Source organism: Nelumbo nucifera, chromosome 6 (assembly GCF_055504915.1).
Source record: "Nelumbo nucifera cultivar China Antique chromosome 6, China Antique-T2T, whole genome shotgun sequence".
Taxonomy (NCBI): domain Eukaryota; kingdom Viridiplantae; phylum Streptophyta; class Magnoliopsida; order Proteales; family Nelumbonaceae; genus Nelumbo; species Nelumbo nucifera.
The window spans coordinates 11,767,282-11,791,705 of record NC_142654.1 but is presented as its reverse complement, the minus strand read 5'-3'; the positions used below and the strand labels follow the sequence as shown (position 1 = coordinate 11,791,705).

The following is a 24,424-nucleotide window of genomic DNA, read 5'->3' as shown; positions in this document are numbered from 1 at the left end:
GCCCAAGCCTTAGCAGATTTTATCGCCGAGTGCACGTTTAGCCTCGAAGTCCCTGAGCCGGTCGAGCCCGAGATCCCTAGTTCGGGCGAGCTCGGAGCTCCCAAGCCAATAGATTCTGAACCCCGTGAAGTAGCAGCCAGTGTAGCATCTCTCCTAGTTAGGCCAAACGCGAACTGGAATGAGGAGCCCTGGATCCTTTACGTAGATGGCTCCTCGAACCAGCAAGGCAGCGGGGCTGGAATAGTGCTACGCGGCCCGAGCGGAACGAAATTGGAATACGCACTACGCTTTGAGTTCGTGGCATCCAACAACGAGGCAGAGTACGATGCACTGATAGTCGGGCTGAACCTAGCGCACAAGGTCGGAGCAAAGCATGTAGTTATCTGTAGTGATTCCCAGCTCGTGGTCAACCAGGTTACAGGCAAGTACGAAGCACGCGAGCTCACTATGATTGCATACTTGGCAAAAGTAAAGAAGGCTCTGCTCAACTTATAGTCACACTTCATCAGGCAAATCCCGAGGTTAGAGAACACTGAGGTCGACGCCCTGTCCCAGTTAGCCAGCACGAGTCACAACGCCATGAGAACCGTGTACATAGAGGACTTACCTCGGCCCAGCATTCTCGATGGGGCAGAAGAGGTTGCTCCCGTCCTTGAAGCAGAACCGAGCTAGATCGACCCACTCGCGAGCTTCCTGCTAGATGGAACCCTCCCTGCGGACCGCAATGCAGCCAAGAGGGTGCAGTGCCAGGCAGCCAAATACGTCATAATAGACGAACGGTTGTACCAACGATCCTACACGCTCCCCTACCTGCGTTGCTTGCGACCTGCCGAAGCCGAGCTCGTACTCCGCGACACTCATGAAGGTCTGTGCGGCGGACACCTGGGGGGCAGAGCCCTCGCCCAAAAGGCACTTCGACAAGGATACTACTGGCCAACGATGAAGGCAGAAGCCGTCGAGCTCGTCAGAAAATGCGACAAGTGTCAGAAGCATGCCAATATCCACCATCAACCTGCTGCCGACCTCAAGTACCTCACCAGTCCATGGCCCTTTGCACAATGGGGCATCGACCTTCTAGGGCCATTCCCGCCAGCAACAGGTGGGAGAAAGTTCCTAGTGGTGGCAGTAGATTACTTCACAAAGTGGATAGAGGTTGAACCTCTGACAACGGTCATAGCCCGAAACATACAAAACTTCTTTTGGAGGAACATAGTATGTCGCTTCAGGTTACCTCAGGTACTGATCTCCGACAACGGCAAACAGTTCAAGGATATCAAGTTCCAAGAATGGTGGCAAGATATGGGAATTCGCCAGAACTTCACATCGGTCGCACACCCGCAAGCAAACGATCAAACAAAAGTAATGAACAGAGCCATCCTCCGCGGATTGAAAGCACGACTGGACCGAGCTAAAGGGTTGTGGGTGGACGAGCTACCAAGTGTCCTATGGGCTCACCGAACTACGGAAAAAACTGCCACGGGAGAGACTCCCTTTAACCTCACCTACAACACCGAAGCGGTAATCCCAGCGGAAATTGAAATACCTACACTTCGACTAGAAGCATATGACGATCAGACAAACGGAGACGAATTACGCACCAACCTCGACCTACTGGATGAGGTAAGAGACCTCACGCACATCCGGACAGCGGCCTACCAGCAAAAAGTAGCTCGGTACTACAACGCCAGAGTAAAGAAGCGGAGCTTCTGCGTTGGCGACCTGGTTTTCCGTAAAATCATGGAACCCAAACCCGGCGTGGGCAAACTTGGACTAAATTGGGAAGGGCCCTACAAAGTAAAGAGAGCGCTCGGGGGGGCGTACGAGCTCGAAACCTTAGAGGGTAAGCGAGTACCCCGAGCATGGAACATCGTCAACTTAAGGCGATACTACCTATAGACCACCAAGCAAGGCGGATAAAATCGCCACCAAGGGCTAGGATGCCGAGCTAACAAAGGGAGCATGACATAGGCAAGCAAAGAAGAGCCAAAGGTGGAGCAGAGACAAACGAGCTGGTAGGGACATCGACATATCAGAGTATTAACACCGAAACAGGTCGTGCGAGTGCGGTAACCCAGGCAAGAAACAGACCGGACGAATGGTCAGTTCGGCAAATACGTTCAGTTCGGGAGAAAGAACAACCAACACTTAACCAAAAGAAAAGCCATTTCATTTCAAATGATGGAGTGTACACTTACAAAAAAAAATGTTTACAGGCTCGGAGCTACTTCTTCATTATCGGAAGGCACCTCATACACACCCGAAGGCCCTGCCTCGCCCTCAGAATCTGGCACACCATCCGTAGCATTGGCCATCTCCTGAGTTATGCGCGAAGTGGATATAACACTGATATCGAGCTCGGGGTACGTATTCCGGATCATCCACCAGCTTAGTTTAAAACCCCTCCTATACGAATCCACCATCAGATCATCAAAGCCCGGCGAAGCAATGTACTCATCGACAACCTTCTTCTTGGCATCTTCGATACCTTGAGAAAATATCTGCGTCCTCTCCCTGATGTCCTCCTGAAGGTACTCAACCTGATGTTGCAGATCCAGCCTCAAGTCCGCCATGTGCTTCACCACCACTCCCATGGCCTCGGCATCTCTCTGAGACCTCGCCTGCCTGATCCGTGAAAAATGAGCAGCCTCCTCGGCAGCACGAGCAGCCGCTTCAGCAGCTCGCGAAGTCGTCTCAGCAGCGCGAAGAGCCTCTTCGGCAGCTCGCGCCTGCCTCGAGCTCCTCTCCACCTGGGCCGCCAAGGCATGAATAGAAGAGTTCACCTACCAAAAAGAACCGAGTGATCAAAAGAACCAATAAAACGAAAGCCAAAGAGCTCTAAAAAAGGGAGATCACTTACCACCACGGCATGGGTAATGACACGACAAGCCACTTGATGCAGAGGGAGATCAGTCCACGCCGCGACCTCCTCGGGGAAAATGGCCTCCTTACTCTTTTGAAGAGCATGGGTCGGCGACAGCACACTCCTGAAATCCCCCGGGGCCCTCGAGCCTGAGGACCCAGCTCGCGTATGAGCAGACCCAGAGTTAGCAAGAGCACCGGAGTAGGTAGGAGCCCTTGTGTAAGTAGTCTCAACATAAGGGACCTCTACCGGCTCCTGCATTGGAGGAACCATCTCGGGCTCCCTGGGCAGATCTTCTGACGGATAGTTCAGCACCTCGGGCTCCGCATCCCGGGGCATCTCGGCGCGAGTTCGCTTGGCAACCCGCTTCCTCCTCTTCATGCCTTAGAACAAGTGCCCACCACGGGTCCCTCGAGAGTCCATCACACCTGCGAAAAGAAGTTCGCCATCAGTAAAAAGCAAGAGAGATAGCAAGACAGGATCTCTGAGTGAAGAACCTACCCGAGCTCAGGCCGGCCGTAATGAGCTTGGCCTCCATCAGATACTGTTGGCACTTCAGCCCAAGCTGCGCCCATTGCCAGAGGCCCTTCGCCGTCTCTTTCTCAAGCGTGACCCCAGAGTCAGGAGCGACCATCCCCCACCCGGTCTGAAACGGCCACCCCAGCACACTTTGCACCCCGAAATAGTCCCGCTTCCACGTCGGGACCTTGTTGGGGAGTTCATGTAAAAGCTTAAAGCCCGGGCGAGGAGACAGGTAATATGCCCGCCTACGCCCGGGGAGGGGACCCGCTTGCATTAAGATTGAAGAAAAAACTTCTAAGTCCAAAGGAAAGCTCTTGTCGCAAAATAAAGAGATTGTCCCCACCAAATTTCGAATGGAGTTCGGGTGAAGCTGGCCGACCGTCACGCCGAAGTGGTTCAAGACTTCGACAAGGAGGGGATGGAAAGGCAATCGCAGCCCCGCGGCGAGCTGCTCCCGGAATATCACGATCTCATTAGGACCGTGTTCCCAAGGAAAGCTACCCGAAGGTATGAAATAAGTGTACTCCCCGGGCAAGTTATAGTAGGTACTAAGGGATTGGATCCCCTCAGGCGTCATGGTCGAAGGGCCAAACTTGCCTAACATCCGACCCCGACGAGAGGTGGATGCCAAACTACCCGAGGCGCCTCGGCCTACGAGTTCGAACTCTTCCTCGAGCTCTACCTCCGGCTCGCTAGAGCCATCAGGGGATGCAACTCGGTTCGTAGAACCTGCATCAGACCCACTTGAAGGACTATCTAAGCTATCCAAACTAGACATCGGGGAGTACGATGGATTCCAGGAAAGTACTCACCCGGAAAAAGGCTGTACACCACGGGAGCTCGGACGAGCAAAAAAACCTTGAACGCGAACTGGAAAAGCCTGGACGCAAACTGAAAAAACCTGGACGCGAGCTGAAACTTGGACGCAAGCTCGAGAGAAATACAGAAGTGACAACGACTAGGGTCCCCCCCCCCCCCCCGCTATTTATACCCACAGTGACCGAAAAGCGACGGCTTAGATCAAAGCCAATCCGACGGCCCATAGTCGCACTGACCGCACGTCCCCTGAGATCGAGACGTGATTGATACACGTCTTTCTGAAACTGACAGAGCGCCGGCGCACGTCTTTTCGAAACTGACGGAACGCCAGCGCACGTCTCCTAACAATAAAAGCAGCAGCGACACGTTTTCAAATTTGAAAAGATGCCTACTGCCACATCTCCCAAGCGGCGCGCTTTTTGAAATTTCGAAATAAAGTGCGCGCCGTCACGTCTATCAGCGTTCAGGCAGGTCAGCACGTTTCCCACCTTTTGGGCGCTCGAAGAAACCCAAAGAACCCTGACAACGCACCTCGCGCCATCAGAACCAAGATTCAAAGTACAGGGAAAATCCACCTAACATCTTGCGAACTCCCCGCGCCAGGGCAGGACCCTTAGCGCGAGGAGTGGGGGGCAATTGATGAAGGAAGATTTGGCCCGACCTCGCAATCACTCCACGTGGCAAAAGCAAACAGCTCGGGACAAACAGCGCGCCCAAGGCACAGGCACCACAGGGAGGAACCAACGGTCCGAACTCCCAACTAGGAGTCCGAACTCCCTACTAGGAGTCGAACTCCCTACTAAGAGCCCGAGCTCCCTACAAAGCCCGAGCTTCGCAAGGTAGTAACCCGAACTGGCCCGCCTCATGGCAGTTCGGGACGCTCCCCCATCCGAACTCAAGACCATCTCGCTCACCATTCCAGCACTTCGCCTTCGGGACGCCAGACTGACCAAACGTACCATACCTGACACCAAGGATGTCCGTATCCAAGAGCGGCGCACCTGACTGATGTGGGATCTGACGCTTGACAGCCGCATTTCAAATGGCCTCCTGCCACCGCCACCTGCCACCGTCGTCACCAGTCGCAGAGACGGCTCCGACCAAGGGAGCAGTGGTGGTTCCGCCCAGCCAGAGGGGATGACATCCGAACTGGCAGGAGCTCAAAAATAATCGTGCCCGATCTGACAGAAGCTTGGAAGTGAGTGCGCGAGGTGGTTATAAAAGTCTCCCTACCCCCCAAGAACAAGGTATGCAAACTTTGCGCTATCTGGTTTTATCTTGCCTTTGAAGGATTCTAACTTGAGCTTCGGAGCCTCCACATCGGGTTCTCCCCGGAGCTTCCTCATCTTCTCCGTTTCAGGTTCCCCGCAATTCCATTCAGAGGCAAGGTCATTGACGGCTAAGACCGGCCGGATTACGCACCATCAGATATGATTTGAATTTTACAAATTACATTTGATTAATGATTGTGTCATGTTCGAATTTGACTCCATCTCATCTAATTAAAATCCAAATTCAATTATATTATAATATTTATTGATTTTAATAATATAAAATTTATAAAAAATGTATATTGTATATCTTATATTATATATGAATATATAATAAACTTAGTGTGTTATATTTATATTAATTTATTATATAAACATTAAAAAAATATTTACCCTTTTATTTGTTTATATTTTTAAATTTTGAAACATAATCAAATTAAATCCAAATCCTATCCGAGTCCATTCGGATTCAAATTCAAATGCAACGTCTTCAAATCTGATTGGATTTTGGACATAAGGTTTCAATAATCAAATCGAATTCGAATCCTACTAATTTCGACTCGACTACAACCTTACACTCGAGTTTGGTGTTATCTGTCACACAAGATACCACTACTCTTCATAACTAAACAGACCATAATCAAAAGGGCAAATTGCATATTAGTATCATGTACTCTTGACCTAGTCTCATGTTGATACCCCAAATTTCAAAACATGCCAATCCAATACTTGAACTACCAAAAATGTCCCAGTTTAGTCCAAAATTGCCAACTGCCATTAAGGGGCATGTGAAAAGATGTAAATGCCATTTGGGTGTCATGCAATTTTATTTAATTTTATTTAGGGCAAATTTCTTAAACTACCCCTATTGTTTAGCTAATTGATAAATTCTACACTTACTATTTACATATTGTCTTAAAGTACCCATATTGTTTATGACAATTGATATTGCCGTTAAGCACTAATGGAAGACAACCAAATGTCAAATTTACCCTCTACTATTTCTCAAATTTTCAAAATAAAATCCATCTGATGAACAATTTGAGGAAGCTGAGGAAGCGACACAAGCTCACGTGGCGACCTCTGTCTGCACCTCTACAACTCAGGTTGCAACTCAACAATTTTGCAACTTTTCATGATATACTCATTGCAACTCTTCAAGTGAGGTCGTTATTTGAGTCTGGTTTTCGTTTTTTTTTTTTGAGAAGAAAATAACCCATTTGGGAAGAAAACAACATTTTGATTTTTAGAATTTTAACTAGAGAAAAAAAAAACAGGAAACATTAAACACGATTCCTTCTCCATTCTCCCATGTTTCTGTTTGATATTAAAAACAATAAAAAAAATTTAACCGTTTTAAGAAGAAAATAGAAGAAGAGGTTAACAACTTCCTTATTACAAAGCACTCCTTCCATCTACCACCTTCATCTCCTCCGCCCATGTCACCTAGAATGTAGGGGAGAGAATAAGTTAAAGCTGAAATTTTTTTCTCCAGCCTTTTTTTTGTAAACTGGTTCGAAAGAGTTTGACACTACATCTGGTTTGAGGGGGGCATGAATATGGAGTTTTCTTCCACTAAATTTGACAACGAATGGATTGTGCAAGGAGAAAAAAGGAGCAACAATTTGAGGGATTCACCTGGTTCAAATTTCTCCGATATGTCTTTGGTACTGCTTCTATGACCTTTTTTCTATTCACTGGTTTATCAGGAGAGAGAGTAGAATCTCAAACCGGATATTCCACAAAGAAGCAACGACACCAGTGAGAGATAGAGCAAATGGAAAAATGGAGAAGAGAGACGTTAGAGTGAGAGGAGTTTTACTTCGATGGTAGAAACGGGTAAGTTTTACATCAATAATTATGATGTATTTTTAAATTATAAAAATGTATATTTTGTTGCATTAAATCACTAAGTAGTCATTGATATTTGAGGCTTACGCCTTTTTACACTTCAAGCTATGCCTCAGGCCTTAAGGTGCTTGAGGCTTATGCCTCATTTTGACAAAGGCTTAAAGCCTTACATCAATGTTGTGAGGCTTAAGCCTCGAGGCAACATTTGTGCACCTCGCCTTAAGGCGTACGCTTCAAGGCTTAAGCCTTTTAAAACAATGTTTTCAATGTATTTCTTCAATACACCCATCTTGTGAAGTTGTCTAATCTCATTAGCCCCACCAATGTATCTACCGTCGATGAAAACCTTCGGTAAAGTTGACGACTTCTTGTGACCTAGGATCCTCTACAACTCCTCCAAGAAGCCAACATCCATGGATAGATCTTTCTCCTTGATGGAAACACAAAAGCCTCTCAGTATGGATCTTACGGCTTGGCAGTCCTCAAAGGTCTTTTAGATGACACAAAGGCATGTGAAGTAGACAATAATGCATTTATCCGCATTAACGAGATGAATGGGCAGCTCCAATGAAGGGAGTAGTAGTAGGGGGAGGAGGTTGGACAGGGAGGGAAGGGAGGCCCAAGTTCAGAGGATGGAAGTAAAGATATAGACATAATGGAAAAATGGAGGCTTTTTTTTTTTTTTTTTTTTTAATTTTGAGTGAGGATGGTTAGGTTCTTTTTTGCAAAGTTGTCAAATGTCCTTGAATGAAGAACAAGAGAAATTGGATGAGGTATGTGTATCAATCCGAGTTGTTGAATGTTCTTGTAGAGTTAGAGAAAATGGTAGTATTATCATTTTCTTAAAATATAACAGTCACGTAGTGCGATATGTGAGTAGATTGTGACAGAACCCTAACGATTGAGGAATAATTAGTTAATTATGAGAAACAATAGGGATACTTTAAGATAATATATAAACAATAAGAGTAGAATTTGTCAATGAACTAAATTATTAGGATAGTTTAATAAATTTGACCTTTTATTTATCAACCATCTAAATGCCCAAATCCAAATGTCTTTCCAATTGTTCATCATTGCTTTGATTCAATTTTGATTGTTGAGGAAGAATATGATAAACATAAGGATAATTTTGATATTTTCAAAAGTTTTAAATCGTACATACAAAATAGTTGATGGGTTATTAATGACAAGGACTAATCTAAAACGTTTTGGGAGTTTTAGGCATTAGCTTGGCATGTTTTAAAATTCGGGTAAGAAAGTGAGATAGGCCCAAAATAAAGGGTATTAATATGTAATTTACCCTGTTCAAAACCCTAGATATAAATTGTTCTGACCGATGCTCTCTACTCCGTTTGCATCCTCTAAAAACCCTAAAAACAGTCTCGCAAGCCCCCATTTGCATTGTCGAGCTGCTATATTTCTGCAGATCTTAAGCTTCCAAGTAATCTCTCTCTCTCTCTCTCTGTTTCTCTCTCTGTATTGGCACTAACTATCCACTTTCGGTTCTATTGAGCAGAAATGAAGATTGTCGCCGCGTATCTGTTGGCCGTGTTGGGAGGAAAAATCGCCCCTTCTGCCGATGACTTGAAGGACATCCTTGGATCAGGTACTCCTCTGTTTCCTATCTCTTTCCCTCGTCGCAATTAAGGATTTCTTGTGATGGAACTTAGTGCTCCTTTCTTATAGCACAGATTACACTGTTATTCGACTAATAATGCACAAGGCCTTCTAGTTTGTAGTTTGCACTGTTCTGGATTATTATACAGTGTTTTAAGCATGGTTGTTGTTGTAAAATTTTAAACAAGATTTATGCCGTTGTAATTATTCTGTTATCTTTATGCTGATTCTTGCCACATTTCAACCCGTATTTGTTATTTGCGATGATGATTTTGGGGCTCTGGAACCTAATTGGGTATTATTTTGATTTTGTGGTTTTGGCGTTTCGGCTATTATGGTTGGTTTCAATTTGGTAGTTGCTCATTTTATGATTCTTTCAATGTAAATTAAACATGTTTTGGTGGTGCCAATATATTTATTTGATTTGTTGGGTTGAGCTTTGTTTTTTTTTTTTTTTTTTTTTGGGTGGGGAGGGATTGATTTCGGGCATACATTTGGGATGACCTTGATGGTTACTAGAAACAACATCGTCATCGTGACAGAAAATTTGTAGAGAGTTCCCTCTGCATCTCTGTCATGATTGCATTCTAAATTACTGTGTATTTGGAGTCTATTTTATATAAGAATTCATGGTTCGGTGTATGACTTTAATGGCATGGAATCTAGATCCATATCTTTTTGAACAAAGTATATGGGGAAAACTCACAACTGAGCCTGTAGTGTTCACTGCTGCCTAATTTTATTTTTAGAATGTTGCTACAGTAACATTGTTATGGGACTTGAGGGTTATTTTTATTCTGCTCAATGCTAAAACTAGATTCAGAGCTCCAATCAACATGCTCTATAAGATAATCATTTACTTGGTTGTAAACTTTTAAGGCCCTGTTTGGTTTGTGTGAATAGGGGTCTGGAATCGGAATTGGAATGGGCTATTCTGATTCCAACTGTTTGGTTGTGCATTTGAGGGAATGGCTATTCCCTGCCCCTCCCTTGGGAATGAAATCTCATTCCTGCTGATTTCAATTCCCATTCTCATTCCTGTCTGAACCAAACAGACTATGGGAATGGACATTCCGATTCCAAAGGATTTCAATTCCAATTCAAATTCTGATTCTGGCTGCAAACCAAGCAGACCCTAAATCTAGATTCTGCATAATGCTAAAAACTTTTAGTCATCGGATGAAGTGGCTGGAGTGAATGGCTTATTGCTTTGAGGGTATTGTCATGAACCCAACTAAAGACAAACGAATGAATGTTGTCATGAACTAACTTCAGCTTCGGCCATTAAGGATCATACAACTTCCTCGATAACTTGTTCACTAAAGGACAAACCAATGAGTCATTCAGTTCATCTGCTTAAGGTTCTATCAAATGGCTTATTAGGCCCCCTTCCCCGGGGCCTATATGAATATCTATGCTCAGTTGATTTATGCTGATAACTGTTTGTCTAGTGGTTCTTTGATCCTCTCAACTCACTGTCTTTGCTGAATTGTGGCTTGGAAGCAATGAGCGAGACTCATTCAGTTTAGCTGCTTAAGCTGTTATCAAATGGCGTCTTAGGCCCCCTTCCCCAAGGCGTAATACGAATATCTAGGCTCAGAGTTGATTTTATGTTGATATGTGTTTGTCTAGAGGTTCTTTGATCCTCTCAGCATCTCACCGTCTTGGCTGAGTTGTGTCTTGGAAACAATAAAACTTTAATTCTGACTTGTGAGTACTGATATGAACTTGTCATTTTGTATGTTTACGTAGAGGCCCCTTGCAGTCTTGGCTGTGGCATCTTTGGGACTAGTTTCCACTTTCCTGGACCTTTTTTCTCTCTAGTTTATTGAGCATTTCCTTCCTTTGTGAAACTTGTGTGTGGAAACTGTTGTTTGATTTGCAGTTGGGGCTGAAGCCGATGATGATAGGATTGAGCTACTCCTTTCTGAAGTTAAGGGCAAGGATATTACAGAGCTTATTGCATCTGGAAGAGAAAAATTGGCTTCAGTGCCTTCTGGTGGTGGTGCTGCCATTGCTGTAGCTGCAGGTGGTGGTGTAGCTGCAGCAGCCGCACCAGCTGCAGCTGAACCAAAGAAAGAGGAGAAAGTGGAAGAGAAGGAGGAGTCTGATGATGTAAGTTTTATTATATGAAATGAATAATGGTCTTATTATTCCTAGAGATTTTGCTTTTCTTCCCAACTCACTGGCTCTTCCTCCCTCTCCAATTTATTATATTTTCTTTTAGATTTTTTTTTTTGTTTTTTCATGATCTAACAACTCTTATATTTTATTAAACTCCTTGCAGGACATGGGCTTTAGTCTTTTCGACTAAGAGACTTGGCTGCTTCTTTCTTGTACCAAACTTTTTCCTCTTATTTAGAGTTTTGGTTAAATGCTAAAGTTTTTGGTCTGCAGAGTCGATGTAGTTCTTGATCTTGTCAAGACTTGGGGGGGGGGGTGTTCTTTTGGTCTAGTTAAAATAGATGAGAGTGAGTGCAAATATGGTCTGATTGATAATATTCAGTAATTTTTGAGTTAATTTACTAGAATCCAATTATGGATCCTATGACTTGTGATGGTAGTTTTAATGAATGAACGCTGTGATAGTCGTGATCTGCCCAACTTTTTTGTTCTGAACTTGTCCACTTGCATACATTCGTTTTGTGACAGCTACCCCATTACAGACACGTCTCATATGAGACGGGACATCCTAAATGCAGGTGCACAATCACAACACGTTCAGCGCAAACAGGTGCAGCAGATATGTGAGTTCAGACTAAAAGATACACATGCAATCCATGAAATGTTGAGGCTGCACATTTGCTTTTGAATCATTTGGCCAATCAATAAATTAACAGCCTTCATTTCAACTGACAAGATGCCACCAGTGCCATGTTTCTTATGTAGGTACTCTGTTGCTAGATGAACCCTCTTTATCATCCTTCTCTACTTAACCAACACATTTTATATATCCTCGGCTCTTCTAGTCCGTTAATCAGTCGCTTCTTACAATTGTTGTATCTGATTTTATCACTTGTCACCGTGCAAAGTTCAAAGGACTAAAGTTTTCCTGGAGCATGTATGGCTAATGGGGCACAATTAGGTTTAGGTATGATTGTTTAGTTATAATGAATACATTGAATGGTAATGGTTATAATGTAGGAGCGATCATTTTCAGTCCAGCATGGAAACTCTCAAGGCATAGGCCTATGTTTCGTTTTCAGGCCCGGCCAGCCAGTACATATTTATATTTTGTATTATTCATCATATTTATGTTATATATAAATATTATATAATAACGCATAAAATAAAAATAATGCACTTATTATATGACACATAACATAAAAAATATTATATACATTTAACAAACTATACACAAGCTATAGGCATAGAATCAGTCCTTGCCTGGCCCAGGCTATAGCCCTAAAGGCTGGTGCAGTCCTGGCGTATGACCACTCCTATCTTATATAATGTTATTTCCCATGTTCAAGGCTTCAAGCTTTCAAGGAAACTTTGTATTTGCATTTAAAAGTTGGTTCTCTGCTGAAGTATTGGAAAAAAGATATTCACAAAATCTGATTATCAATTTAATGATTCAACCATAATCATTTTTATTCGCCCCACTCCAAACGAACACTTCGATTATTAAATTTGACAGAAGAAAAATGTCAATGGACAGCTAAACAGTAAACCACTCGCTAAAGATGTCGCATAGGTACACAAAGAAAATCCTACAAGCTCAAACAACATCTTGGTGTCACCCAACATCCGTAGACCTCTTCAGCTCTTTCAAACTCCCTGCATCTTTCCAGTATGTTTCGAAATTCCCTTTGGTTAATAGCTCTGAAATTGTAAATGAAACTATAAAAGCAAAATAGAGCTCATAGAGGGAAACGAAGACCACCCATTTCTTCTTTCTTTCCTCTCCAGCTAGATCATGTTCAGTTCAATTAGGCTTGCGAGCCCCATGAGTCGAGTTTTATTGGACTCGAACTTGACTTGACTTGACTAGCAAATGAACCCATATATTGGGCTTGAGCTCGGCTCGAAGCTCGATTTAAATTGAGTTGAGCCGAGGTCGAGTAACTCGTGAGAAGTTTGACTCGTGGCCACCTCTATTGGCAAGCCAACCTTGGTGGTCCCAACTGCCTATTCAACGAAAAACCCCTCTTTGAAGAAGATAAGGGGAAAATGTTTAAAAGGGTAATTTGGGTATTTTAAAAATTAAAGCCACATACTGTATACATGATCAATTTCCATCCATTTTTTATGATGCAAGGCTGATGGAGGTATTTGTAACTTACATATTTATAAATTATTAATACAAGTTATATTGATTTTCTAAGAATTAAGATATACTCGTATACATGCATATTTTAGTATTCTATCATTTTTCAATGTTTATTGTAAAATGATAGTTCACAATTCACATAAACCATTAAGCTGTGTTTCGTTTGAAAGAAAGGTAGTCATCTCAAACTTATATTTAGTGTCATTGACACATTTTTGGAAACTTGTTTGGATTTTCCTAGCATATTCGTACATATCATAATTTTCCACCGTATACAAAATATATCAAGACACATCTGTTAAAATTGCTTTTCTGAACTCTTTGCGTTTCCAATACCCTGAATCATTTACCAACACCCCCCACCCAAAAGAAAAAAAGAAAAACTGAGGAACATTACAAAATTAGGTGCTGACATTTCAAACATAAAGTATTTATGTAATGAAAAAAAACTTAACGCAGAACACAAAATTGACAACAAGAACATCAAATGTTTTACACTACCGCTGAAAGAAGATAGAGGGAAAAGTCAATGGGTTTCTACAATCAATTCACAATAAACTAGAAATATCAAGTCTAGATGATGAAGCATTGCGTATGCACACAGCACACTAGAACTCTCAAGCCTTGCATGCTTTAGATGGGAGAATTCTCAGATCTTACATGCAAATGAAAGACCTTCCTGTGCCAGTTGATCCAGACTTTCAATGAAGGGCTGGAGCCTTGCAATTTTGGCAATAGCCTTATTCTCATCTGGTGTCCCATTTTCTAGGAATATCCCTACTACCTTCTTGTCCTTGATCCAATATGATCCAAACTTTGGCTTGGGGGATTCTGGATCACTGTCTCCAAATAACACTGTCTCACCAACATTGTCTCCATAGAACTGCCATGACAGATCAAAGGCACGGGAATAGAAATATGGAAGGTAGTCATACTCATCAATAGTCTTTCCTTCCTCACTAGCCTTGATAGCCTGCAAGGATGAGAAACCAAAGGACATATTATTTCAGGTCAATCACTATGCATGAAGAAGGGTGATGGACACAAGATAGATTATATCAAGAAATTAAAGCATTGGATTGCAGAAACTTACCTTCACAGTCTGCTCTGCTGATTTCCTAGCATGATCAACATGCTCTACCCTCCTCATCTCATTGTACAACTTCATAGGGAAGGTAGCAACATCGCCTACAGCGTAAACATCAGGAACACTTGTTCTGAAGAGCCCATCAGTCTGTAAATAGGCCACATCATGAACTACATTTTTCAGAAGACCTGATAAAAACTATGCTACTCAGGCAAATGGAAGATGATCAATTCACCCTGGCACATCAATCTCTCAATGTGGATAAGGCATATATATTTACTGTTATCATTTTCCAGGCAAGCTCGAACTTGTGCAAAGAAAATATTTCCTTTTGATAAAGTATAGAAGTTTCAAGAGCTAGAATTGAGAAGATTTAGTTCATCTATCTAGCTATCTGAGGGTGGGCCTTGGCACAATGGTTGGATTGCTCCATTGTGACCTGGGTGACAAGGGTTCAGATCTTGAAAAAAGCCATTCTGGGTATCTGCAGGGGTAAGGCTGTAACTCGTGCACTGGGCTGACTTTTATCATTATCTATCTCTTTATAGTTAGATCATAAATTGTTTACCAAAGAGGACTGAACAGAGGAAGGAAATCTTCCACATGCCAAATTGGTTTGGGGCTCAAAATGGCCCCACAAGGTTCTTACACTATCCTTTATTGATGAACCAAATTCAACCTAAGAACCAGTAAGTAGTTGACAGTTTTCCAAACTATGAGTTGGAGAACACAAAGATAAAGAGGACGAATTATATTACACAAAGGAAAATGGTAGAGAGGACTTTATGGAATACTATTTTTTCTTTGGTAGGAATTATGGCATACTGTAAATTAAAGAGGTATCTAAGAACTAGCTAACCTTAATTCCACCTTTTTCTTCTTCAACCTGGCCTTTGAATAGTGTTATAAGTGGTTTTACACCAACACCAACAACAACAATGTCAGCTTCCAACACTCTCCCATCCTTCAATTTTACTGCCTTGACCTAAACAACAAGTAAAAGTATTCATCATATAAAGCATTATATAGATTATTCAAATTTGAATAAAAATAGACAGCTGGTGCCCTTGCAAACTTACCTCTCCATTTGCATCAGAATCAAAACTAGCTGCAACTGTTCCCTTCACAATTTTGATTCCTTTTTTGGCATAATAGCCCTCATAAAAAGCAGCAAGACCAGCAGTAAAAAGTCGGGGCACTGCAATAACATGGCATTAATTAAGAAGATACAAGACCCTTGTGTGAATACAGAACATAATGGTGCAACATAAGGAGTTCAATTCATTTATATCACGTTTTAACTTTAAGAACTAAAAGACAACTATCACCCAGGTCACGTTTTAACATAAGGAGTTCAATTCATTTATAAGGAGTTCAATTCATTTATATCTTTAATTCCTTGGCAAAGTCTAAAAGACAACTATCACTTACTACACCATGGTTCCGGATACACCATTGTCACATCAATGTTATTGATTTTCATCACAGCACTAAGTTCAAGACCAATGTATCCTCCTCCAACAATCACAGCCTTCCCATTTTTCTTTACTTTAATTGCTTCTACAAGCTTGTCAGCATCCTCAATTTCTCTTAAATAGAAGATGTTCTTGGAATCAGCTCCTTGAACACCAAAATCAGTCAACCTTATGACCTGAAAAGGAACAATAAGAAATTGATATGCATGAAGAAAAGAACAAAATTATGGGCACTCCTAAATAAGTCTTAATACCTAGAAAATGAAAAATGATGGATAAAGCATGCCAATCAAACACTTGATACATACTGCTGAACCAGTTGCAATAATCAAATTATCATATTTAAAGGTTGCTCCAGATGCACTTGTGAGAGTCTTGGAAGCAAGATCTGCTTTCACTATTTCAGTGCTAAGAATCAACTCAATGCCTGCAACAACATGATTAGGCATTCCATATTAATAGAACCTATGTGATTTTCTAAATTACAGGTTCTTGTTTAGAAATAAAAGCGATAGGTTTGTAATATCAAAGCGCCATTGGCATCGATAAGATATACACATTTAATCTAATAAAAAAGATATAAGCATTTAATCAAAGTTCAGACAATCTATTAGACCTAACAAGTAAAATCTTGACATAAATACTAATAAATTACCTTTTTCAGTGTACCATTCAGGAGGAAGCCTCTCGCCACCACTTCCAACACAGACATGAAACCCTGGGAGTTTTGCAGCTCCTGCAATATCTGACTATTAAAAGTTGCTAAACTGAAGAGATTGGTAAACAATAAAGAAAAGGAGATGTTGCAAAATCCGGTTAAGTCTAACCTAAGATGGAAGGCATGTTTTTCTTTTTTTTTTTATCATTCTAAGATGGAAGACATATATATACATAATGAAAAAGTAATTAAATATCATGTTTTATAGACCACAACTTCAAAAACCCGTAATTGGCGGTGCACAAAGAATACCACTTTAATCTGAAAACAAGAATTATGTTCAAATAACTTTACAAAATGGAATAAAAAACAACTGTAAGGCACAAAACATTTATTTTTTGATATACGAAACTTGATATCCACTTTATAAAGAGCTAATATGGCGTGTCTAATAGTTGACACATACAACTTGATCAGTTGATCCTGCATTAGACTACAGGAATGCAATCAGTTTTAAGTTTTTGAATAGCCTTGAGAACTTTGGTACTGCACTCCGCTTATTTTATCTGTATTGAATGCATAACCTACCCTCAGGAAAAAGGTAACCCTTACTAAGTGCTGGGCGTTCATAAGGAGCCACCTGGAGTGAAAGAAAAACAAGTATATTAGCTAGAGTATGAAGAAACTGACAGCCTTGTGATGTACTACTCACAGAGTACAATCTAGGTGATAGTTATTCTGTATAACAAACTAAAATTAACAATATATCCTTCAATTAGCAGACCATGTCTCTTTGGGGAGTGTTAATGTCATTTTAACTCTGTAATCACTGTATCTAGCACAGTAGAATAAATCTTGTAAGGAGATACAAGCATCCTCTGCTACCTTTGTTTTGAAAAGTGAATGATAAACCATTTAACATACATGAACCAAAAGGATAATCATGATGAACAAGAAAACACAGTATCTTGTAAGGACATACTCCTGTAGGTGCAATTTTTTTTTTTTTTTGTTATTGTTTTTCAAACATTTTTTGTATTCCCAGAAGTAGTATACTGAGCAGGCAAGGGGCTTCACACATTTTATTTGATACAAAATTCTCTTACTTGACAAGATCTCTTTCCCATATCCCACGTAATAACCAACATATGACCGAACTTTGATAATCCAATATTCTCACCTAAAATTGCACAAAATAAAAGATTCTCTTCTAAGAATGTCAGAAATGAAATTCCGAGAAAAATGAGAATAAACATACAACGTACCGCCTCTTTGGAGATAATTGCCAGCTCTCCAGGTTTAACACCCTGTTTACCAAACTCCCTCGCAGCATATCCCTGTAAAGGCATAATTAAGTGTTTTTAGACAAACACCGGGGAAAGAATATACCAATAACGGAACCTATTTCTTCTTTCTACACAAACACTGTAACTTAAGAGCTACCTGCAACAGATTCCTGTGATCATTAGATAGGAGAATTACAATTCTGATAGCTATGCAAGCTTCAGAAACAAGATGCATTTTACTTTTGCTCCATAAAAGCCATCTTAATTAACAGTGTCTTCTTAAATTCTGAAAAAATGCTCCTACGCGGCAACTCCAACATATTAAAGAATTCTAGAAACTTAAATTATAACGTAGGTGTTCTAGTATGGTATTCCGTATTCTATCTTCAGCAAACTATGCAAGACCAGACAGAATAACGGGATTGAATAAAGACAAAAAAAAGATCTACTAATACCAAAATTACAATAAAACATTCAATCTAATACCGACTTTTAGTCGAAAATCTGATTTCCATAGAAAATCGCAATCAGAAATGACAAACAAATATCAACAAACAACCACAATTCAAAAAAAAAAAAAAAAACGCTCAATCAAAATGAGAAATGAAGGAGAGAAGCTGCGATCGGGACTCACAGCTGCGACACCACCACCTAAGATCAAGTACTTGGAATACTTTTCCGCCATGGATCAACTGAGAATAATCTGTAAATTGCAAAAGGCAAAAATAAACGAACGTCTTCTCTATAGTCAGTGCGCGCGTTAAGCGTCGCCCGATGAGCTCCTACTGTAATTTTTGTGGAATGGGTCTTGTATTTATAGGGCGGGCTTTCCGTAGCTGGTTGACCGTCGATTTTTTCTAGATCAAATTGGAATTCAACGGCTATTGTACACGTAGCAGATTTCAACTGGTCAACTGTCACGACCGCTCATGAATCAGATCTCGAGATACGAAAAGTGGATTCTGTCAAGGTGCCACATCATGGAGCGATTCATACGTCGATTTAGATTAACACTCTACCCATACCCTACCTTAGTTTGTTAAGAATGAGCATTTGATACCAATCGAAGGGTTAGGCGGGTCCTTTCATGAGGGAACCTTGGTGAAGGTGACACCAGTGGATAATATTGAAAGAGGAACAAATAGTGGGATTGTTTAATTTATGGTGTGAACACGGTGTTGTCCGGGAATCAAGGGAAAAAGGGGTCCCACGCTCTCCATTATCATGTATCACTGTATCAGTACCGAATTAGCGTTTATGTATCACTGTATCAGTACCGCATTAGCGTTTATGTATCACTGTATCGTGTATCACTGGTGCGAGAATTCACACGTAGAAGGAGGTTGACGTTAGCTCCCTGCGCTGCAACTTCATTTGTCACGTGTACTGATGGAACCAACAGAAACTGATTTGTCTGAAGCGTACAATAACAAAGTCACTCCGGATCCGGTGCGTTTGGACTCGAAGGGATTTTCTCTTCGAGCCCACTAAAATTTTGACACGTTTTGGTGCTTAACTGGCGATAACCTGCAATTGGTTGAAGCTTTATGATCAATAAAAAATTGATGAAGAAATAGTGCTCGTGGTCCAATATGAGCTCTACTCCTATATGTGAGTAACACCACGACAACCACTGTGCCAATCAGTGAATTAATTCCGGCATGTGATCGTCGAATAGTATACCTGAAACCTTTGGCATCATGTCATGAACGTTCACTCCCAACCTCTCCACCTGCACCTTGAAACTCACAGTTCTGACTCTCAGTCCTGAGAACGAGAAAACCATCACCACTCCTGGCCGTACTCTATCATATTCGCGCTCGTCTCTGCTATGTCATAAGCACTTAGCATCGCTAGCGCGCTACCCAGGCTATGGCCGGTCATGTTTATGCTTAGTTCCTCATCTAGGTATTGATGCATCAGCCGCTTGACTTCGCTTAGGATCTGCTTCCGAGCCGAGTACTTAAAGAACTGACACGAAAATGTTATTGTACAATATATCGAGATATCGCTTGGTAGAATTGTTTGGATTGAAGAAGCCTAAGGGCAAGGCACCTCCTGTGGACGCTAAAATCTGGTTCTCGCTTATCATTTCCCTTGATTTAATCCCATCGTTGCCAGTGATTCAAGTTAGAAAAATCGATGAGGAAAATGAAACAATAATAGAACAGAGCACCCCTGAAAGGTTCTTTTGATATTGAGATCTTATCCATTTTTTAGTTCTTTTTATTTCATTTTGCCATTTGGCTTGCCAAAACAAGGGTAAACTACAGTTATTATTGATTGAGGGAGCAAGGTCTAAGTCTGAGAACAAAGAAGAGAACATGAGGGTTTTAGATTTTTTGTCTGTATAAAGAAGAACATTTGCATGGAAGAAGAAGAAGACAGCCTCGTATCTTGGGTTTATCTTACAAATCCAAAGTCACAACGGCAAGAAGACTATCTTCCCATTAATGGTTGGAGTTTTTTGAACAATGAATACAAGTTAATTCAAACAACAAATGTAAAATAGTACAAAAAAAAAAAAACGAAAAGAAATACTCAATAGATACAAAGGATTTCCAAACATTCATACAACATTACTATTTGCTGGAATTAAAAAGAAAATAAAAAAATAATTCTATCATCGACATTCAATAAAGAAAGATGAAAAACCCTAGACATAAATATCAGCTTTCCTCTGAATATTCTTGATGTTAGAAACTTTTCGCTAACATCGTTACTGCTACCGTTAAAATCCACAATCGTCGTGAAGGCTTGTTGTTGTTAATGGTGCAGTTGGCTGAAAGTCTCAGAACGTGAGGACTTTGGAAATTTCTGTCATATTAGTTTTAAAAAATTACCAATTTTTAACGCTTCGCTCGCTGGCTTTCGCGCTTAGGCTTTGAAGCTGGATTGGAACCAGACCTATTTAAAATTATTTTTATCACTCATAAAATTTCGGCCGATTGTAAGTAATGGTTAGTAGAACACCGAATGATGTGTCAAAACTTGAATGGAATCCTTCGAGTCCAAACGCACTGAATCCGGAGTGAGAGGAAAGCGTCACGATCATATTTATTTCGATTTTCGAGGTGTCCCAAAGCCCAATTTTCTACTAGGAAGGAGCAAACTTTATATTCCACATCAGCTGTAAGTGGATCCCACGTGTACGCAAGCGGAGTCAAAATTGGACAGGAAAGTAGCACGGACATGTGAGAGGTGGGTCAATAGGTCAACGCGTTTGGAGAATGGAGACAGCCTGAGATCAAACCTCATCGTGTTATCTGGTGTGATCCTACCATCTGGGGCCCGGAGAATCTGTCCTGTGTTACTTAAACCATTTAACCAGACGGTCCAGACGTAATCACGAGCACGGAAGACTTTGGCACGCGGGTTCTTGCGAGTTGGACCTCATATGGAATTTATAAAAGCTATGTTTGAGAAAATTTCGGAAAACTAATATTGGTGTTTTGAATACAAGAAATACAAGTATAAGTTGAAGCTACTCCAAGTAATTTATCAGGATTCTGGAACATGCGTGTTATGTGTTTAGTTTTATTGGCGTTTATTGAAAAAATGATGCTACATTAGTGTTATATGGGCGTTGGCGTTTATTGCATATGAAGCAAAATGAAACAATTATTTAGTTTTACTGTTTATCAAATAAATATTAAAAAATTGAAACTCTTTAATTTTTGTGCATGAAGCATTTAGGGAAATACCAAATTCTTGTTTACTCCAATACCCCAGCATTTCTTAAAGGGGTAATAGCATATAAGGGCAACTTTTGGGGTTTAATATCAACAAAAGTAATATATTTAAAAAAATTCAAAAATGGGTTAACTTTTTAAAAATAATATCAATAAAGGGCAAAAACATTGTTCATCATCTTCTTCTTGCCATTTGTTCATCAAAGCTGCTGTCCGCCATCGCCTCCACCTCCGGCCACGTTGCCGAAGGTGGCCGAAGGCAAAGGTGACGGTGGCGGCGCTGGTGGTTTCTTTGTCCAATGCCGCCACCTCTGCCCATCTCCGCCTCCGCCTCCGCCTCCGGTAACGTTGCCAAAGATGGGTGGAGACAGAGGTGGCAGTGGTGGCAAGCAGAGGAATGACCACCAGTGCGACCGCCGCTGTCGCTACCTCCGCCTCCAGCCACCTCCGGTAACGTTGCCGGAGGTGGCGACGAGCGGCGGTGGCGGACGGTGGCTCTGATGAACAAATGGCAAGAAGAAGATGATGAACGGTATTTTTGCCCTTTATTGATATTAATTTTAAAAACTTAACCCATTTTTGAAATTCTTGTAAATATATTACTTTTATTGATATTAAACCCCCAAAGTTGCCCTTATATGCTATTACCCCTTTCTTAAAACCAAATGTTGATGTGTCACACTTTAATGGATATTAATTTGAGGTGGAGAACAAAAACGTTTAAAGTGAAGGCCAATCAAACAATAAAAACATGCAATGCTTAAAGTGAAAAAGTATAAATAAACGTTTAAAGTGAAAAAACACAAATAAATGACGACCCATAAATATAAACGGAACCAAACACCTTCTCAATCAACACAATTATCCTCCAAAACAAAAGCCCTCCCAAACGAACTCTATGTTCGCCGTAGACTCTAGGTAAATGAGTGTGAATGTGAAAGTTGAAACCATATTGGTTGAGTCTCATTCACCCTTGTGCACATGAAGATTGCCAAGACCCGATTCAATCCTCACAAAAACATGTTCTCACTTACAGTCATGCATTTAAAACATTTTCATGCTTATATTCTTTCATTCATGGAGAGATGCTCCCAATGCTGGACTGAATCCGGATTCACAATTGACGATTTCAAGCGCTATGGAATATTAAATTTCCTATTAAGGCCTTGTTCGTTTTTTAGTAAGTTACTTATCCGGGTAAGGTTTTTCTAGGAAACACTTACCCGGGTAAGTGTATTTACCCATGTTCTTTTATTTCTCAAGTAAATAAGGTAATGACCATTTTAGTCATAAAAATCCATTATTAAAATGAGTATTTTTGTCCCATTCAGGTGTTGGTTCACTTACTTGGATAAGTTATACCCAAGAAAAAAAACTTTTCTTAGAAATGAACATAGAATTCTTGGTCAATGAGAACCAAAATCCCATTGACCAACTTTCCCCCTTCTCAAAATCCAAAAAAAGAACCCTGCTATGTATCCAATCACCAGCTTGAAATTGCTTCCAATTCAAACAAACTATCCATGATTTCCATGTGCCAGGTGTTTTGCTAGCATTCCCATTTCTAGTGCTGCTATTCCAATAATCAATCCCTCAACCTGATTTACACAATCTCCGCCAATGCATATGATCGCCACCTTCCCTCTTTTAATATTTACTAAATAGAAGCACCAGATTATAATTTTTGTCGCTGGTGTTGGGGGCTTTCGAGTTCTGACCACGGCTACAACTTGGTCTAGTTTACCTAAAACATAACCTGAAATCTAAGGTTATGTTGGATCGGGTTTAAAAGTATGAAACCAAGTTAAGTTGGGTCAGAGTTGAGCCCTTGGTTAATCTTATATAAAAATGTATTTGTCAAAATTAAAATATTATATAAATATTTATCTATGCCTTACACATATCAGTATGTATGGATGTGTGTGAATATATATCTATGAAACTATGCATGCATAATGTATACAAGTCAACAAATTTCAGTTTAAAAACAATTTTTTTCTTAAGTATGATAACCATGCCCTTTTATATAATAATGTTAATATTTGATTGAACATGAGAAATAAGAACATCTAGCAAAAGTAGAGAAGTCAGGCCAACCCAATCCAATCCAAAAAACTTCAGGTTGGGGGTTCAACAGCTTAGGTTTGGTTAGAATTAAATCTTTACCTGAGCTAACCCCAACCGATTTGCACCCCTACTTTCGCCTCTAGCCACCTAGAACCTTAAAAATTAAAACTTCAAACTCCCCATAATTTTCTTGCACAATTAAGTTAAAAAAAACAAATAAAAATACACAGCTATTCAGGATAAATGGTCTAAATGAATGAAAATATGTACCGAGGATTTTGTTCGGAATCCATATCTCAAGATGATTTGAAAGCCTGGCCGATGAATAAGCCTCCAACCCTTTGTTTTTATAGACTATTGTAGTGTAAATTATGTAGTTTCAAGCTTTCAGATCATACAACCTCGAGGTAGCCATGAAAGTAATTGCTCATTTGCAAGGTTTTAAAAACTGATCTGGAAATGAAATCGTTCTAGCCACTGGTTTTTGAGTCAGTGGTTCAATTGTCCGAGTCAAACAGTTCGGACGGTTTGAATATTTTGACAGTGATGTCATATTACCCATTAGCGTGAAGGCTGCCGTGGCGACAGCGATGGTGAAAAACTGGAGTAGGTCTGAGATTTCTCAGATCTCTCTCTCTCTCTCTCTCTCTCTCTCTCTCTCTCTCTCTCTCTCTCTCTCTCTCTCTCTCAGATATGTCATATAGAGCCTACACTTCTCTCCCAGATATCTAAATGTGAGATTTCTCTCTGTCTCATTTCTCTCAATAGATCTCAGATGTGAGAGATTTTCCCTTTTCATTTTGTTGTGACAAGTTAATAAATTGCAAACCGTTCTCCAGGTTGAACGGTTCAACGGTCAAACCATCCAGGTCAACGATTCATTGACTAATTCAACAATTTTTTACTAGAGGTTGGCTTTGGGGTAAAATAGAACTGATCGCCT

General features: G+C 40.9%; 2 protein-coding genes across 2 annotated transcripts; one reads left to right on the top strand and one right to left on the bottom strand.

The window, feature by feature from the left end:
- The first annotated feature begins 8,629 nt into the window (after window positions 1-8,629).
- LOC104588014 (large ribosomal subunit protein P2-like) lies at window positions 8,630-11,547 on the top strand. The gene is made up of 4 exons (XM_010245810.2): window positions 8,630-8,767; window positions 8,843-8,932; window positions 10,829-11,058; window positions 11,231-11,547. The coding sequence occupies exons 2-4, from the start codon at window positions 8,845-8,847 to the stop codon at window positions 11,255-11,257; spliced, it is 345 nt and encodes a 114-aa protein (XP_010244112.1). The 5' UTR covers window positions 8,630-8,767; window positions 8,843-8,844; the 3' UTR covers window positions 11,258-11,547.
- A 1,953-nt stretch (window positions 11,548-13,500) lies between these two features.
- Window positions 13,501-18,511, bottom strand: LOC104588006 (monodehydroascorbate reductase-like). The gene is made up of 10 exons (XM_010245799.3): window positions 18,357-18,511; window positions 17,702-17,773; window positions 17,025-17,076; window positions 16,434-16,514; window positions 16,087-16,205; window positions 15,735-15,954; window positions 15,383-15,501; window positions 15,163-15,288; window positions 14,310-14,450; window positions 13,501-14,189 (listed from the first exon to the last, which is right to left on the bottom strand). Exons 1-10 carry the CDS (start codon window positions 18,405-18,407, stop codon window positions 13,866-13,868), a joined length of 1,305 nt encoding a protein of 434 aa, XP_010244101.2. The 5' UTR covers window positions 18,408-18,511; the 3' UTR covers window positions 13,501-13,865.
- Between the last annotated feature and the right edge of the window lie 5,913 nt (window positions 18,512-24,424).

Coding starts and splice junctions, on each gene's coding strand:
- LOC104588014 (XM_010245810.2), top strand. CDS start 8,845: ATGAAGATTGTCGCCGCGTATCTGTTGGCCGTGTTGGGAGGAAAAATC. Junction 8,933..10,828: donor GAAGGACATCCTTGGATCAG/GTACTCCTCTGT, acceptor TTTGATTTGCAG/TTGGGGCTGAAGCCGATGAT. Junction 11,059..11,230: donor AGAAGGAGGAGTCTGATGAT/GTAAGTTTTATT, acceptor AACTCCTTGCAG/GACATGGGCTTTAGTCTTTT.
- LOC104588006 (XM_010245799.3), bottom strand. CDS start 18,407: ATGGCGGAAAAGTATTCCAAGTACTTGATCTTAGGTGGTGGTGTCGCA. Junction 17,077..17,701: donor CAATTATCTCCAAAGAGGCG/GTACGTTGTATG, acceptor CTTTCACTCCAG/GTGGCTCCTTATGAACGCCC. Junction 15,955..16,086: donor TTATTGCAACTGGTTCAGCA/GTATGTATCAAG, acceptor GTTCCTTTTCAG/GTCATAAGGTTGACTGATTT.